The sequence below is a fragment of the Elephas maximus genome, chromosome 9, assembly GCF_024166365.1.
Source record: "Elephas maximus indicus isolate mEleMax1 chromosome 9, mEleMax1 primary haplotype, whole genome shotgun sequence".
Classification (NCBI taxonomy): domain Eukaryota; kingdom Metazoa; phylum Chordata; class Mammalia; order Proboscidea; family Elephantidae; genus Elephas; species Elephas maximus.
This window is the reverse complement of record NC_064827.1, coordinates 66308212-66326408: the sequence shown is the minus strand read 5'-3', so window position 1 is coordinate 66326408 and position 18197 is coordinate 66308212. Positions and strand designations below refer to the sequence as shown.

The window sequence follows — 18197 nt, the reverse complement described above, 5'->3', positions numbered from 1 at the left end:
GTAGTCAGAATTTTCCCAGCATTTATAAGCAAGAAATATGGAAAATAAATGAAACATTCAGCTCAAGAATCCAGAAAAAGAATTACAAAACAAAGTAAAAGAAAGCCGAAGAAAGGAATTACTACAAATAAAAGCTGAAATAAATGCAATCGAAAAGGAGCCTCATCAATAAAACGCAATAACCTGTTCAAAGTAGAGAGAAAACACAAATAAACACGTTAGGGATGAGCTAGGGATATAACCATAGAAACACAGAAGATAAAACAAATTTAATGAGAATACTGTGTACAACTTTATACCAATAAATTTGAAGGCCTTGATAAAGTGCATTATTTTCTTAGGAAATACAAATTACCAAGTTTGCCTCAAGATGCTGTGGAAAATCTAAACAGACAGATAACGTAAAAATAAACAGTGAGAGCTAAATATCTGCCACTGAAAAAAAGACATCAGGCCTATATGATTTCATGGGTAAGTTCTATTACATAATCAAGGGATGGATAACCTCTATCTTACAGAAACTGATCCAGAGGTCGAAAAGAACAGTTTTCTATTTTTATTTCATAGTCCTTGCACAATCCTGATAGTCATACTGGCCACATATGTGCTCATTTATGTACACAAATCTGGTAGCTATATTAGAACTGGTGGATTCTTTATGTTGGTAGAATGCAAAGTCAACCAACAAAAATCAGTAATAGTTTCCCTCGATATCAGCAATAGGTAATTAGAAAATAAAAGGGGAAATGTAAGGGAAAAATAGATCCTGTTCCCGAAATGGAAGAGACAGAAATAACAGAATCTATCACTTTGCAAGGGCTTCCTATTCTTAAAGCAGAAGTTCTTTAATGCTCACAGTGGCTCTACGAGGCAGGGACTTCTTCACTGGTAAGTAAACGAAGTACACTGAAGGTAAGCAGTTGTCCAGCATCACACGGCTGTTAAGTGGTAGAATCATGATTTGAGTTCTGGTAGTTTGGGTCCAAAAACACATACTTGTAACCTCTGGAGTGTAATGCCTCACTTAAATACCTATGAATAAGTCCCACAAGACATTCATAAGTCTATAAAACAGATTCTTAGAAGAGGTATTGGCTGGGTCAGTGTTTCACGAATTTTAAAATTTTGATAGATCTACTAAATGGCCGTCTGTAGAGGCTGTACTGGTTTACGGTCGTTTCATTGATGAGTGAGAGGGCCCATTTCCCTACATCCTTCACGTTCACATAAAGTTTATGGCAAAAACTCTTAAACTTTACTGAAGGTTTACCTGCGAAATGAGCACCTGATAAATACAGATACAAATTCTCTCCTGAATAAGAAGACTAAACTGTAAAGGGAATCCCTAGGTGGTGCAAATGGTTAATATGCTTGGCTGCTAACCAAAAGAGATGGTCTGAGTTTGCCTGGATGTGCCTCAGAAGAAAGGCCTGGTGATCTACTTATGAAAAAGTCAACCATTGAAAACCCTATGAGCACAGTTCTATTCTGACACACATGGGATTGCCATGAGTCGAAATCTACTTGACAGCATCTGGTTAAACTGTAAAGATTCTTTATTATTTAGGATAAGATATATTTCTGTAAGAAATGAAGCCTGCCAGCCAGAAGTTTGCACACAACCATGTATTTCTTGTTCATGCAAGGACCAATGTGAGTCAGGCTGCCCTCTTCATCCAGCAGTATGCATCAGGAACATATGGTCTCCAAGCTTGCCTTTGCAAGGGAAGAGAGGTCTTGTGAATCACACAAGATGCCTCTTAAGGGGCTAGGGCCAGCAGTGACTTAGATCACTAAAGCCCAGACTCCATTGTTCAGAATCCAGTCACACTTCTCCCCAGCCAAATGCAAGGGAGGTTTAGATATGTAGTCTATATATCATGTGTGTCCAGGAAGAAGACATTGTGTGGTGAACACATGACATTGTCTGTGACAGAGAGTAGACCCCCAATACACATTTCTAAAATGAAAAAAAAAAAAAAAGAAAACAACAACAATAAAAAACACTTCTCCTCAATTTAGTCTGCAAATTGAATGCATCCCACCCAAAATCCCTCTAGGATTTTACGTGGAATTTGACAAGCCAATTCTAAAATTCATCTGAAAGGAAATACATATAAAAACATTCAGGAAATTTTGAAATAGAATTTCAGTGTTAGTGAGGGGGGAGAGACTTCCTTTGCTGTATCCAAAATATACAATAACACTATAGTAATTAAGATAGTATAGAATTTACTGCAGAAATAGAGAGATAATTAAATAGGAAATTATCTATCCATGTATATATAGTATACACAGGAATTTATGATAAAGATGACATTTCAAATTAGTTGGTAAAAGGATGAACTCTTCAGCATTAAGTTGGCTAGCCATTAAAAAAAATAATAAGTTAAAACAGCCCTGCCCAAATATGCAAAAATAAATCCCATGCAGATTAAAAAACCAAAGATGAAAAAAACTCTAAAAATATTAGCAGAGTAGAGAGACATATATCTCATTGTCTGTGGCTTCCTAAGCATTTCACAAAATTTAGAAGCAATAAAGGATCAGAATAGAGAGATTATAAGGCATTGAAAGCAAAGTTAAAATACAAGCACAGCCTGGAAGAAGATTCAATATATGTGGAAGGTGAAGGATGACTATCCTGAAAATATATAGGGCACATTCAAACCAATAAGAAAACAGACAAATATTTCAATAGAAAAATGGGCAAAGAACATGAACGGACAATCCTCAGAAGAAATACAAGTTACTATGGCAGAAAAAGATGCTGAATCTCTCCAGTAATTAGGGAAATGCAAACCCAAACAAAAATAAGTTATTTTTTCCCACCCCAAATTGGCAATAATGAACATGAAAGATGTGGAGAAACGGGCCTTTTCACTCATCAGTGATAGGTTTTTAAACTGGTAGAGCCCCATTTAGTAGATCCATCAAAATTTTAAAATTCATACCACATTGACCCAGCAATCCCTTTTCCATGAATCTGTTTTATAGAAACACAGGTATGCATAATGATATATGTACAAAGATCTTCATTATGGCCTTATTTGTAATAACAAATAGCTATAAACAACCAAAATGCCCATCAGTAAGGATTAGTTAAAAGCATTACGGTCCGTTTATACTGTGCAGTGCCAAATAACAGTTAAAAAGATAAATCTATTTGTATTCTGACTTGAAAGATCTCCAAGAATTGGTGCGAATGTGTGTCTCATGACAATGTGTAGTATATTTCTATTTTGGAGTTTGTGAGTTATGATTATGTAGATATATATATCCTAGAAGGATACCTAGCAGCTAACAGTGATGACCATTGGGACAGAAGTGAAAATATGGAAAATATGTGCGGAGTGGAAAATGAAGAACTTCCATATTTTACTCACAGACTTTATGTTTAATCATTTACATTTAAAATATATTCCTTAGTTTTATAGAGAAAGCTCATAGGAACACTTGTCCATGTTTGTGTGTGTGAGAAAGAGACAGAGACAGAAGGAATGAGAGAACTCTACCTAGTAAAACATTGCCATCAAGTCAATTCCGACTCATAGCAACCCTATAGGACAGAGTAGAACTGCCCCACAGGATTTCCAAGGAGCAGCTAGTGGATTCCAACTACTGACCTTTTGGTTAGCAGCCAAACTCTTAACCACTGTGCCACCAGGGCTCCGAAATGGATGGTACTAAACTTTACTCTGTACTTCCATGTATACTCATTTCATCTATACTGCAACTCTATGAAACCAGTAAACCAGTTGCTGTCGAGTTGATTCCAACTCATAGTGACCCCACATGTGTCAGAGTAGAACTGTGCTCCATGGGATTTTCACTGACAGATTTTTGAGTAGTAGATCACTAGACCTTTCTTCCAAGGTACCTCTGGGTGGACTTGAACCTCTGGCCTTTCAGTTAGCAGCCAAGTGTGTTAACCCTTTTTACCACTGTTATGGATTGAATTTTGTCCCCCAAAAATATGTGTTGTAAATTCTATGCCCGTGGTTATATGCCCTCTATGCCTGTGGTTATAATCCCATTTGGGAATGGGTTGTCTTTGTTACATTAATGAAACAGGATTAGTGTAGGGTGTATATTGAGTCAATCTCTTTTGAAATATAAAAAAGATTAAGCAAGCAAAGGAGCAAGCAGAGATGAGGGAAGATAGATGCCAAACCACATGGAGATCTCCAAAGAAAGAAGAAACAAGCTGAAGAGACAAGGACCTTCCCCCAGAGCTAACAGAGAGAGAAAGCCTTTCCCTAAAGCCAAACCAAACCAAACCCCACTGCCATTGAGTAGATTCTGACTCATAGTGACCCCATAGGATTTCCAAGGCTCTAAATCTCTGCAGAAGCAGACTGTCACATCTTTCTCCCGCAGAGCTCCTGGTAGTTTCAAACCACTGACCTTTCAGTTAGCAGTCAATCGTTTTGACCAGTGCACCACCAGGGCTCCTGATTCCCTAAAACCAGAGCCCTGAATTCAAACTTCTAGCCTCCTAAACTGTGAGAAAACAAATTTCTGTTTGTTAAAGACACCCATTTGTGGTGTTTATGTTATAGCAACACTAGATAACTAAGGCAACCACCTAGGGACTCCATAACCATATGAAGGAAGAGTTAATTCCATTTAACAGATACAAAAAGAAAGGGGAATAGACTTGACCAAGGCACTTCAGCAAGTAGGTAGCAGATCAGGACAGGTCCTCCTTCCAAGAGACATTCACTCTACATTGGACAGGAGCCTGTGAGCATTAGAAAGACAATCAGTGCATCAGTACAGTTCACTAGGGGTTAGAAGGCAGTAAGGAGAGACTGAAAACTTGCTTTGTGCATGTAATGCTCCTGGCTTTTCCTTATTGGCATCTTGGGGCAAGCTGCCTGCTCTGCCTGTTTTCTGCCCTGCTGGTCTACTTCCTGCCTCCAAGTAGGTTCTTTATCTCTAGTATCCACTACTGGTTTCTGCAGGCTGAGCATGGTTTCTTCCCAAGTCACCTCCAAGAGGTTCTTCTGTGTCCCATATAAGCTCCTGAGGTCATTTACAGGCAGGGTCAATGGATCTTCACTCCACCCCATGGAGGGAAGGCAAATACTAGAAGGCCTGCTTTATATCGCCTCCAACCAACACAACCTAATCAGAATCATCTCATGTAAATAGCAACCACTGGATTTGGAGGAGACGAGAGTAGAAACAGAGGCCTTTGTTGTTAAACAGACCTGAGTTAGAATGCCAGCCCTGCCACCTACTCACAATGTGATAGACTTCCTTTTTTGCATTATCTTTTTTGCTTATCTGTAAAACAAGAATGATGATACTTGCTTTTTTATCATAGTTAGGAAATAAATATATAAAGTTAAACCTAGTAGATATTATGTGCTCAATAAATAGAAACTGCTGCTGCACCGACCAACATCACCGTCACTGTTACTACAAGTATAATTATTCTGTAAATAGCATTCCTGTTTTCACAGCCAATGTACATGTGAGCACATAGCTGCCTAGGGAATTAAGGTTGGATATGAGTGTTTACCCTGTTTTACAGATGAAGAAACTGAAGGCCAAAGAGGTTAACTAAATAACTTGCCCGGGTTCAGATAGGAAAGATGACATTTGTACCAGGTCACTCAAATTGTAAAGCCCATTTTCTTGTCTGTCTTATTTATGTGCACTCTACCCCTACTCCCCAGCACAGGACCACAAACAAATACATACTCAAACAAAACCAATGTCTGAACCAGTTTTTAAGGGACTGAGGCCTCTGCTCTCTCTCTCCCTCCTCTATCCCTTCTCTAAGGCATTCTGTTCCCATTGTGAACATTACAAAATTGCACATATTACTTCCACATCCCACTCAGATGTCTGTTTGATTCTTAGAGGAGACCAACCCTGCCTCAAAGCCTCAAAGGCATGTCAAGGGCCCTTCTGTTTGTCAGAATTGGGTGATTGGAGACCAACGGAGGCTGTTAACATTGCTAATTAAGCAGAAGCTCTGGCTGCTGTTCTGTGCGCTGTCCGTGGTCCTGGAAGGATCACCTCTGAGCTACAAGGGCAATAAAAACTTTTTGATACAGTTTTCAATGTTCATCGACAGATAAACTGGGAATAGGTTCTAGTTTGAGAAGCCGGTTGATAATTCCCTGTGAATTGGTCTGTCATGCTTTTTAAGTCTGTGTATGCTTAGAAAGCAGTATTTTGTATTTGCTGTACGTTTGGACGTGCACGCTGGTTTCCCCCTCAACTCCTCCAAAATGTCACAAATGACTTTCCTTGAGTTTACCAATTTGCAGGATTAATGTGCTTCTCTCTAGACACCTGTGCCCTAAATATATTCCAGCCAGAATAGCTGTCTCCATTCCTAAACTCTGGCCTGATTTTCAGGTAAGAGGGCCTTGGTTTTATGTCATCCCCAGTGGGGGCATCCAGGTTGCGGAGCTAACTCTTGGCTCTGTTTTATCATGCAGTTGTGTGGAGGAGTACAAGCTGGCTCCTGATGGAAAATCCTGCCTAATGCTCTCAGACGTCTGCGAGGGCCCCAAGTGCCTCAAAACTGACTCCAAATTCAACGACACCCTCTTTGGAGAGATGCTACATGGTTACAACAACCGGACCCAGCATGTGAATCAAGGCCAAGTGTTCCAGATGACCTTTAGGTATGGAACAGTCACTTGTGCATTGTAATAAGTCACTGACACAAAATCTAGGCAGCGGGAGGCAGCCATGGGCATCATGGCATAGCAGCCTGTAATACTGGTCAACATTTCCCCCCATTCACTGATAACCACTTATAGAGCATTAGAAATCAGCAAAGCTCATTCTATGAGGCTTATCTTCACTGATCCAGCCCTTATTTGCCCCCATTTCCCTGGCTCTGTCCGTGTATTTTAAATTCAATCTTAAATCATCCTGTAAGTACAGTTAATGGAATTTAAATTTTTAAATTCATCTTTTCAGTCTATTAAAAAAATAAGTGTACTTTGAAGCCTATTCAGGCAGTCCAAAAATAAAGACATTTAATGAAGTAGAAAATAAAAATTTCATCACTCAGAAATACACAGAGTTAACACGTTCCTGAACATTCTTAAAACACTTCTTTCTCTCTCGCCCTACACACACATGCACACACACAAAATCTCAGTAAAGCTGTTTTGAAAAAAATGCTTTTTTTGAAACTCAACAACCTGCCAAAATCCTCTTTCCATGCTAATGAATACAGAGGTGCATGAGAAATTAAAAGATGAGACTACTCTCAGATGACAGGCAACAGGATAGTGACTGAATTGCTCAAGTTATATGAGGATCAGGCATACAGGTTAGTTGTGAAGAGCTTCCTGGGACAGCCAAAGAAACTGAACTATTCTGCCTTGAGAAGGGAGAACTCAGGTGGGATTCAGTCATGCCTCAAAATCTGAAAAACCTTAAGATGGTAGAGTCAGGAAACGTGTTCAATGTATAAGAAAAGATTCTCGGAAAAAAAAAAAAAAGAACAGACTACACTTTTAGACAGTTTTGCATGAAAATGAAAGGGGCTATTATTGCAAAGTAGGCCTCTTCGTATTGTTTGAAGCTGGATTGGTGGAAGTCAGAACTGGTAAGAAACATCGTGATAATGGTTATCCTCATTCCAATCTCATCTTATTAATAATGGTGGTTAGTGTAGTAGGCATGGCAATAATGACTAGCATTTTTTAAAGAATTGTGCCATGTCAAGCTTTTGAATAAGTATTTTTTACTGATAACACCTAACATTGATTCATCACATGCAAAGAGCTGTTTTTAAGCACTTTCCATGTACTGGAAACCCTGGTGGTGTAGAGGTTAAGGGCTACAGCTGCTAACCAAAAGGTCGACAGTTCAAATCCACCAGGTGCTCCTTGGAAACCCTATGGGGCAGTTCTACTCTATCCTTTACGTCACTATGAGTCAGAATCAACTCCACGGCAAGAGGTTTTTAATGGGTTTTTCATGCATTAACTTATTTAATCCTGACAATGACCCTGTGAAGCAAGAGCTATTATCATCCTCTTTATATAGGTAGGAAACCCTGGTGGCATAGTGGTTAACAGCTACATCTGCTAACCAAAAGGTCAGCAGTTCGAATCCACCAAGTGCTCCTTGGAAACCCTATGGGAAAACTCTTCTCTGTCCTTTGGGTTGCTGTGAGTCAGAATCAACTTGGGAAGTAAGAGAGCCAGAATAATTTCATTTTAGTATCACTATTATTTAGTATCATTTAGTATCATTATTAGACGGCAGTGGGTTGGCGGGGTAGTATCATTATTAGTATTATTTAGTAGTATTATTTAGTGTCAACATCAGAGAGGCTAAGAGACTTTCCCAAGGTCACTGTCTAGTGAGAGGCAGAGTTAGGATCCAGATGTAAGTCTTTTTTTTTTTTTTTTTAATTTGTACTTTAAATGAAGTACTAGTTTCTCATTAAACAATTAATACAGCGGTTAAGAGCTTAGACTACTAACCGAAAGGTTGGCAGTTCGAATCCAACAGCTGCTCCTTGGAAACCCTGTGGGGCAGTTTTCTGTCCAGTAGGGTTGCTATGAGTCTGAATCCACTTGATGGCACACAACAACAGCAACATTGTTTTGTGTCATTGGTTGCCAGCCCCACGACATGCCAACACTCTCCCGTTCTTGACCTTGGGTTTCCCATTACCACCTTTCCTGTCCCTCCTGCCTTCTCTTCCTTGCCCTTGGGCTGGTGTGCCCCTTTCGTCTCATTTTGTTTTATGGGCCTGTTTAATCTTTGGCTGAAGGGTGAACATCAGGAGTGACTTCATTACTGAGACAAAAGGTTGTCCCAGGCCCGTACTCTTGGGGTTTCTCCAATCTCTGTCAGACCAGCAAGTCTGGCTTTCTTCATTTTTTTTTTTTTTTTTTTTTTTGTGTGTGTGTGAGTTAGAACAGATTAAGTCTTGACTGACTCTAAAGCTTTGCTCTTGTCTTCTAATGCAGTTTACCCCTTTGCTTCCATTTTATAGGTAAGACAATTCAGAACTAGAGTGGGAATGTGAATTCACTGAAACCATTAATTTATGTAGTTCTGACATGCTCTTTGAGCACCTACTATGTCCTAGGGACTAACAGGTTACTGGGATGCAATGGCGAATGAACTAGAAGTGACCCCAGACCCTGTGGTGCTTAGGCATATTGTGTGTGTATGGAAGGGGTGGCGGGGGAGGGGGGATTGATCTTATGTATTTACTTAAATCATTGTAATCATTGTAGGTGCTATGAATTAAAGGTACAGGTTTCCAGGAAAGCAATTAACAGTGGATTTAATTTCTTTGGAGCAGAGTGATGGGGGTACCTCTGGTGTATTAGAAAGCAATGGCAAAACATTGGAATTTACTTTTTGAATAACCAGAAATACCCAGAATTAACATTTTTCTTAACATTTTGAAAACGCTTCTCTCCATCTCTATCTCCCCCATCCCTCTCCCTCCCTCCAGCTCCTTCTCTCTCTCTCTCTCTACACACACACACACACACACACACACACACGGTTTTAAAAACTGACCTGGATAAACTGTTGTATAGCTAGTACCTGAAATATGAGTAGGGGTTAGCATTAGAAAACATTTCAAACAGAAAACAGAAGACTCAAATGTCCTAAGAAGGAATAGAACTTGGTTAGGTTCAGAAACAAAGAAGGCCAGTATGGTGGAAGATGAGAAAGTAAGGGAAGAATGATAGGAGATGAAACTGCAACAATAACCAATGACAGATCATGGAGTCTTTTGTACCAAGTCTTTATTCCAAGAGCGGTGGGAGAGCTCTTAAATGGGTTAAAGGAAGGGAGTGTGTCATGATTGCATTGCATTTTACAACATCATGGTGGCTGTGTGGAAAGCAGATTGCGATGAAGGTAGATGGGAAAGTGGATGTGGAGGGATCACTTAGAACTCTACTATAGAAGCCATGGGAGAGTGTTGATGGCTTTACCCAGAATGATGGAAACAATACTGGAGAAAAGTATTTCCCAATACTGGGGGAGAGTTGTGAGGTACAGTGGACAAGGCCTGGAGAGCAGTTAAAAGTGAGGGCTAAGTTTGAGGGAAGGTTCAGTGGTGATAGAAGTGACTGGCAGCCATATAACAATTGAGTGGCAGAGTCAGGTCCTTTGATTCCCAGCAAAGAGTTCTTTCCATGACTCAGACACTGAAGCAGAAGCTGAATGATAATTTGTTGGAGATGCTTTGGGAGAAATATAAGAAAAGTTAGGTTAAACTCTAGATGTACTTTAATACTGAGATTCTACAATGCCAATTTTCTATAATTTTAATAACCTATTAAACTCTATCTTTAGCTAATATTATGATGGTTAGGACAATGCCACTAGGAATCCAGAAGAAAAAATAAAGAAATTGTCCCTGCTTTTGAGGAAGGAATTTACACACTTGCAAGATGGCACACACAGTTGGGGGAGAAAAACAAAACGAAAATTTAATTTGCAGAGCAATGTATCCGGGAATGCCAGTGGTTGCCAGAGTTCCTGTGCAAAGCCTTTTGAAAGGAGTTAGAAGGGATGATGAAAGGCTCTCAGAAGAAGAGGCTTGTGAACTTTGATTTGAAGTGATAGTGAACAGCAATGCCTCTTGGTAGGGTGAAGAGCTGTAAGGAGTCTGCAAAGGCCCAGACAAATGGATACGCAGGAGGGGGAAGTCAGGAAAACAGACCTCACTTCAGATAGACCTGGCTTCAAAGCTTGGCACCAACCATGACAAGCATATTACTACTGCCTCATCTTTAAAAAGGGGTATTTTTATCACCTGCCAGCCACTGTAATAGACACATCACATACTTTATGTTGTTTGATTTCTCACAACTATCAGTGAGTGACATATAATAATTGACAAAATGCATTAGTTCCCTTCCTCTAGTGTGAAGATGAGCTTGTTCAAAAAGGAGGGTCCACGTGAATAATAAGGTGCTAGATCCTGAAGGGGCTTAGGCAGCATGGAAGCCTGGGATCTCATTTTACATATGGTGAAGGGGCTTGGCTAAGGTCATGAAGCAAGTCATCACAGAGCTAATCCATTATCTCAGATCTCCTGATTGTCTTTGGTGTTGTCTCCCCACTGCCAACAGGCTGGTCAGTTAGAGAGAGCATGGTGCCTTTAAGGCTAGCCTAAGGGTATCCAGGCTTTGCCAGGAGTCCTCATTCTGCCTCAGACACTCCGGCCATTGTTTCCAGCCCTTCCATCTTGGCACACCTCCAGATAGCCAGGGCATGTGTCTGAGATGATTTGCTCATAAAGAGGAGTAAAAAAATAAATAAACAGGCTTTTCTCCTTTAACGACAGCCTCAAGATTTAGGGAACTCCCCAAACTACCATTATGTTACACTAACCCATTACATTTAAGCTCTCTCAGCCTTGGCTTCACTTAAGCTTTCTTTGCCATTATTTCCATCCCCAGCCTGTGTCACCTCTCAGAGCCACATGCTAAGTCAGTTGACTCCCCACTATGGGAAGGCGAGCTGCTTCTGATGGGTCTAAATTTATCTTTTTCAAGTCTCCCTTCCTGAGCCCCAGACAGGGGTGGGGAGAGATTGGGGCTCCTCTGTCTTCCATGTTCCAGAAGGCAGTCCTGCAAGTTTTTCAGCATCAAAGGCGGTTGTCATTTCTCACCTCCTCCTCCTTCCTTCCTCCATCCTTCCTCCAAGTAATCTCCGGTCCAGCCCTTGAGAGTAGCCAGCAGGCTCCTCCACCAGCCGTCCTGCCATATGCCTCATTTCCTGACAATGCCTGCCCTGGGATTTCAAAATCTCTACCAGCTAAAGAGTGTCTCCTGTGTGACAGCTACAGTTCCACTCTGCCCTCCTGCCTGCCCCTGTCCACATTATCATACCCAACAACCTGGGCATAAGGGAGGCCTGATTTTCATTTCCTCCCTTCACTTTCTGAAAGAGCAACCTGCGTTTCTGCTTCATGAAGAAAACCTCTAAATTTTAAGTCTTCAAACTAGACAAACCCATGAAGATTGACTAGTTCAGACCTGACCACTTGTATAGATGGAGAAACTGAGACCCAGAAAAGGATATAACTTGTCCAGTGTGCACAGTGTTTTGGATCCTCTCCGAGACTGAAAGTTAGTCTCTGACTCCCAAACCAGTTCTCTCTTGGTTTCTGGTTCTGCTATAAGGGACATAGCAACTTCTGTATCCTTCACATTATCATGCGGTGAGGAGAGCCACCTGCCCCATATCTGATTTTACCAGAAAGGAGGACTCAGATGTCCATAACTAAGAATAGGTCTTAGGTAAAGCCCATCCCTATGTGAAGCCTCCTCCTCAGGTTGCCCCATGCAGGCTCCAGAGTGTCTCTGGGGGAGGAGCATGTGAGCGTATTAAGGACCCCGGAGCACTCCAGGGGTTGTCCACCATGTGTGAAGACTGGGAATAGAGCACACTAAGAGACTCACACAAAGAGACAGAGACAGAGCAAGAGTGACATACAGAAGCAGGCAGAGAGACAAATCAGAGACCTGGAGAGAGAAACAAGGCCGGAGGAGCATCTGTGTGACAGAGGAGGGATGGCAAGCACAAGAAAGTTATGATTCCACTTATATGAAATACCTGGAATAAGCAAGTGTACAGAGACCAAAGTTTATTAGTGGTTAACAGGAGTGGGAGGGAGTAGGGGGAAAAGGGGGACTCACTGATTAGGGCACATTGATCTTCCTTTAAGAGTGATGAGGAAATTTGGAAACGCAATGTTAATGATTGAACAACGTGTTAAATACAACTAAAGTCACTGAATTGTACATGTTAAGAATGTTGAGAGGAAAAATAATTTGTCATGTGTATATTTACTACAATAACAAAAGAAGAGAAGTGGACAGCAGTGGAAAGGATTAAAGAAATAAGGGTGGAGAGAGGTGGGGGAGTGGGGAAAGGGTGAACATGGAGGAATCGAGGGAGATACCTAAAATGAGAGAGGAGACAGAGTTCATGCTAAAGTCATGTAATTTTCTCCCAGAGAAGGAATGAAGGCTGTTTTATGAGACTGGAAGGTGCTGGGAGAGAGCACTGGATTGAAAATCAGGTTCAAATGGACATAAATGGACGTGAAAGCCATTTTGTGAGACAGTTTACCGAATGACAAGCCAATGATCTCATTTTGGAATTGCCCTTAAACTCAGTGAGGTCACACCTTGCAGTTTCTAGTCCCTCTTGGTGCACTTTGTGGGTCTTGATGATGCCTGCAGGGTCACTATCAGAATCCCCTTCCCTTCATTTTGATCAGTGTGGGAATTGGCAAAGACTGTTGGAGCGAGATAGGCTTATCAAAGGTTGCTGGTATTTGCTGTTTTTTGTTGTTGTTTTACTCCCCTCCTTCTCCCAAACTCATCCATCTTATTTCATTCCCATAAGAAGGAAAGGTCAGCTCTGGGTATAGAGATTGCAGAGATTTAGATAAACATCAGTCAAGAGCTATACTGAGCCCGCAGTCTCAGAGACAGCAATGAGGAGAGGTTGCTTGGGAGTGGGGGCTGAGTGAATTACCATGGGAGATTTTTCAAACGTCTCATCAAAAATAAGACAGCAGACGTGCTCACAGGCCTTCAGGAATGACCTACAAAGAGCGTGAGGGGCACATGAGAGAGTTACTAGGAAGGCATTTCTCAATCTGGTCTTCTCATCAAATGTGCATATTGCACAGCATAAAGAGGACTGTTTCGGGTAAGACGTGGGATTTCAGAATGTGGCACCCTAACCCACGCCTGTTGAGACAGAAGGGCTCTCTTTAAGGATTCTAGGAAAGCTGGCCCTCGTTGGTGGCACCCACTTGTTTACCGGCTGAGGATAATGAGTCGGATCTTATTAAGTGACCTCCAAAGCTTTCTGGCCTCTAATTTTTCTAGTTCCTTCCTGTGCAATGGTTAATTGCACGTATTTCTCCTGGATCCTTCCCCTTCTCTCTCTTCCACCTTTTTCCATCCTTCTACCACGTGTTACCATGTGATTATTTTTTATGTACCAGATCCTCTACCACATACTTTATGTGTTTCTTCATTTAATCTTTTCAATACCTATTGCAAAGTAGGCGTTAACGCCTTGACTTTACAAAAAATAAAATAGAATATATAAATCTTAATTGATTAGGTTATGCCTTGATTAAAAACAACTCCAAAAGCATTGACACAAAAACTTTATTTGTTCTTCATACCTTCTGTCCCTCATGGATGACAGGGGTCTCACTCACTCTGTATTGGGGACCTGGGCTTCCATGAACATGGTAATAGTGGAAGTAGCTCATTATTACCTCCCAGAGGCGACATTATGCTCACATATCATTGGGAAAGCAAGCTCTATGGTCAAGCTCTCCTCAAAGGATTTGGAAGGGAAATACAATTGTTGCCTGTGCATGAGAGAAGAGGCCCAGAAGTACCTGTGGGACGACAATACTGTCTACCACAATGAGGCACAGAAAGGCTAGGCTGTTGTTGTTATTGTTAGTTGCCATTGAGTTGGTTCTGAGTCATAGTGACCATATGTACAACATAACAAAATATCACCCGGTCTTGTGCCATCCTCATAATTGTTGCTGTTTTTGAGCCCACTGTTGCAGCCACTGTGTCAATCCATCTTGCTGAGGGTCTTCCTCTTTTTGGCTGACCCTCTACCTTACCAAGCATGACCTCCTTCTCCAGGGACAGGTCCCTCCTGATAACATGTCCAAAGTACGTGAGATCAAGTCTAGCCATCCTCACTTCTAAACAGTACTCTGGCTGTACTTCTTCCATGACAGATTTGTTCATTCTTCTGGCATTCCATGGAATAGTCAATATTCTTTGCCAATACCATAATTCAAAGGTATCAATTCTTCTTCAGTCGTCCTTATTCATCCACCTTTTGCATGCATATGAGGTGATTGAAAATACCATGGCTTGGATCAGGCCCACCTTAGACCTCAAAGTGACATCTTTGCTTTTTAACACTTTAAAGAGTCTTCGCAGCAGATTTGCCCAATGCAATATGTTGTTTGATACCTTGAGTGCAGCTTCCATGAGCACTGATTATGGATCCAAGTAAAATGAAATCCTTGATAACGTCAATATCTTCTCCATTTATCATGATGTTGCTTATTGGTCCAGGTGTGAAGATTTTTGTTTTCTTTATGTTAAGGTATAATCCGTACTGACGGCTGTAGGTTTTGATCTTCTTCAGTAAGTGCTTTAAGTCCTCTTCACTTTCAGCAAGCAAGGTTCTGTCATCTGCAAATCGCAGGTTGTTAATGAGTCTTTTTCCAGTCCTGATGCTGCATTCTTCTTCATATAGTCCAGCTTCTGGGATTATTCAATACAAATTGAATAAGTATGCTGAAAAGATGCAACCCTGATGCACACCTTTCCTGATTTTAAATGATGCAGTATCCCATCGTTCTGTTCGAACGACTGCCTAGTGATCTATGTACAGGTTTCTCATGAGCACAGTTAAGTGTTCTGGAATTCCCATTCTTCACAATGTTATTCATAATTTGTTATGATCCACACAGTTGAGTTCCTTTGCATAGTCATTAAAACACAGGTAAACATCTTTCTGGTATTCTCTGTTTTCAGCCAACATCTGACATCATCAGTGATATGTCCTCTTCTGAATCCAGCTTCAATTTCTGGCAGTTCGCTGTCAATGTACTGCTGCAAACGTTTTTGAATTATCCTCAGCAAAATTTTACTTCGGTGTGATATTAATGATATTGTCCCATAATTTCTTCATTCTGTTGGATCCTGTCTTTGGAAAGGGCACAAATATGGATCTCTTCCAGTCGGTTAGCCGGGTAGTTGTCTTCCAAATTTCTTGGCATAGACGAGTGAGCACTTCCAGCATTGCATCCACTCGTTGGAAGATCTCAATTGGCATTCCGTCAATTCCTGGAGCCTTGTTTTTAGCCAGTGCCTTCAGTGCAGTTAGGGCTTTTTTATTCAATACCATTGGTTCTTAGTTATATGCTACCTCCTGAAATTGCTGAATGTCAATCAATTCTTTCTGGCACAGTGGCTCTGTATATTCTTTCCATCTTCTTCTGATGCTTCCTGAGTCGTTCAGTATTTCACTCATTTAAAAAAAAAAAAATTTTTTTTTTTTGAGTCGTTCAGTATTTTACTCGTAGGATCTGTTAATATTGCAATTTGAGGCATGAATTTTTTTCTTCGTTCTTTCAGCTTGAGAAATGCCAAGCATGTTCTTCCCTTTTGGTTTTCTAACTCCAGGTGTTTGCACAATTCATGATAATATTTTACTGTGTTTTCTCGAGCCACCCTGTGAAATCTTCTCTTCGGCTCTTCTAAGATTTATCTTTTATTCTGTTCACTTTAGCTACTCTACATTCAAGAGCAAGCTTCAGAATTTCTTCTGACATCTGTCTTCGTCTTTTCTGTTTTTAAATGACTTTTTGCTTTCTTCATGTATTTTGTCCTGGATGTCAACCCACAGCTCATCTGGTCTTGGGTCATTAGTGTTCAGTGCATCAAATCTGTTCTTGAGATGATCTCTAAATTCAGGTGATACCTACTCGAGCCATAACTTTGGCTCTTGTGAACTTGTTTTGTCTTCAGCTTTAACTTGAGCTTGCATATGAGCAATCGATGGTCTGTTTTGCAGTGAGCCCTTGGCTTTCTCCTGGCTGATGATATTGAGCTTCTCCATCCTCTCTTCCCACAAATGTAGTCAATTTGATTCCTGTGTATTCCATCTGGTAAGGTCCACGGACATAGTCACCATTTATACTGTTGAAAAAAAGATATTTCCAATGAATAGTTTGTTGGTCTCACAAATTTCTTTTATATGATATCCAACGTCATTTCTATCACCAAGGCCATATTTCCAACTACAGGTCCGTCTTTGTTTCCAACTTTCACAATCCAATCACCAGAAATTGTCAATGCATGTTTGATCAATTTCACACTTCAGAAGTTGGTAAAAATCTCCAATTTCTTTATCTTTGGCATTAATGGTTGGTACGTAAATTTGAGTAATAGACATATTAACTGCTATTCCTTGAAGGCATGTTGATATTATCCTATCACTGACACCATTGTACTTCAGGATGGATCTTGAAATGTTCTTTTTGACAATTAATTCGATGCCATTTCTCTTCAATTTGTCATTTCTGGCATAGTCGACCATATGACTGTCCATTTCAAAATGGCCAGTGACAGTCCATTTCAGCTCACTAATGCCTAGGGTATCAAAGTTTATGCATTCCATTTCATTTTTGACAACTTCCAATTTTCCTAAATTCATACTTCTTTCATTCTACGTTTCTATTATTAATGTATGTTTGTAGTTGTTTCTTCTCATATTGAGTTGTGCCACATCAGCAAATGAAGGTCCTGAAAGCTTGACTACATCCATGTCATTAAGGTCGACCCTAAGGAGCCAGCTCTTCCTAAGTAGTATTTTGAATACCTTCCAACCTGAGGGCCTCATCTCCTTCCGGCACTGTATCAGACAATGCTCCGCTGCTATTTATAAGGTTTTCAGTGGCCAATTCTTAAAGAAGTAAACCGCCAGGTCCTTCTTCCTAGCGTGTCTTAGTCTGGAAGCGCTGCTGAAACCTGTCCACCATGGATGACCTTGATGGTATTTGAAATACCAGTGGCATAGCTTCCAGTATCACAGCAACACACAAGCCACCACAGTATGACAAACTAACAGACGAGTGGGAGGTTAGGCTGCTTGCTTAGAAATGACAGTACCTGTGTCTAATGCTAAAAAGTCATTTAATAGTAGTACTTCTTTGACTTCTCTCTTTCACTTCAAATTGCCACCCTCCCCAGCACTGTAACAAGATCTCCTCTTCTCCATCTGTCAACTTGCTTCATTTCATTCTCACTACCCATAGATGTTATAGCTGAAAGAGATCTTGGAGAACAGTTTGTGCAAACCCTCCCATTTTGTAGATGAGGTACCTGAGGCTCAGAGTAATGAAGTGAATTACCTATAGTCATATAGCTAGCCAATGAATAAGCAAGGCCTCAAACCCCCAATCTGTTGGGTTTTGCTATATCCATTCTCCCTGAGGGCCTGGATACATGAGATCCAAGCCCCACACTGTACAGGTGGTAATGCCAAGGCCAAGGTCCGATAGAGAATTCACGCGGAACCAGGCCTAGAAGCTGTTTCTCTGTACTCCCAGGCCTGAATGTTTTGTAATATACCATGATCTTATTGTAACA

The 18197-nt window shown here is 40.8% G+C and overlaps 1 protein-coding gene across 8 annotated transcripts in view; it reads left to right on the top strand.

Moving 5' to 3' along the window:
* Positions 1–18197, top strand: part of ASTN2 (astrotactin 2) — a 1062617-nt gene that overhangs the window by 647770 nt on the left and 396650 nt on the right. For all 8 annotated transcript variants that reach the window (XM_049897085.1, XM_049897083.1, XM_049897084.1 and 5 more), the window contains one exon: positions 6462–6650. In XM_049897085.1, the coding sequence (XP_049753042.1) occupies positions 6462–6650 (189 nt within the window). The remainder of the gene's footprint in view (positions 1–6461; positions 6651–18197) is intronic.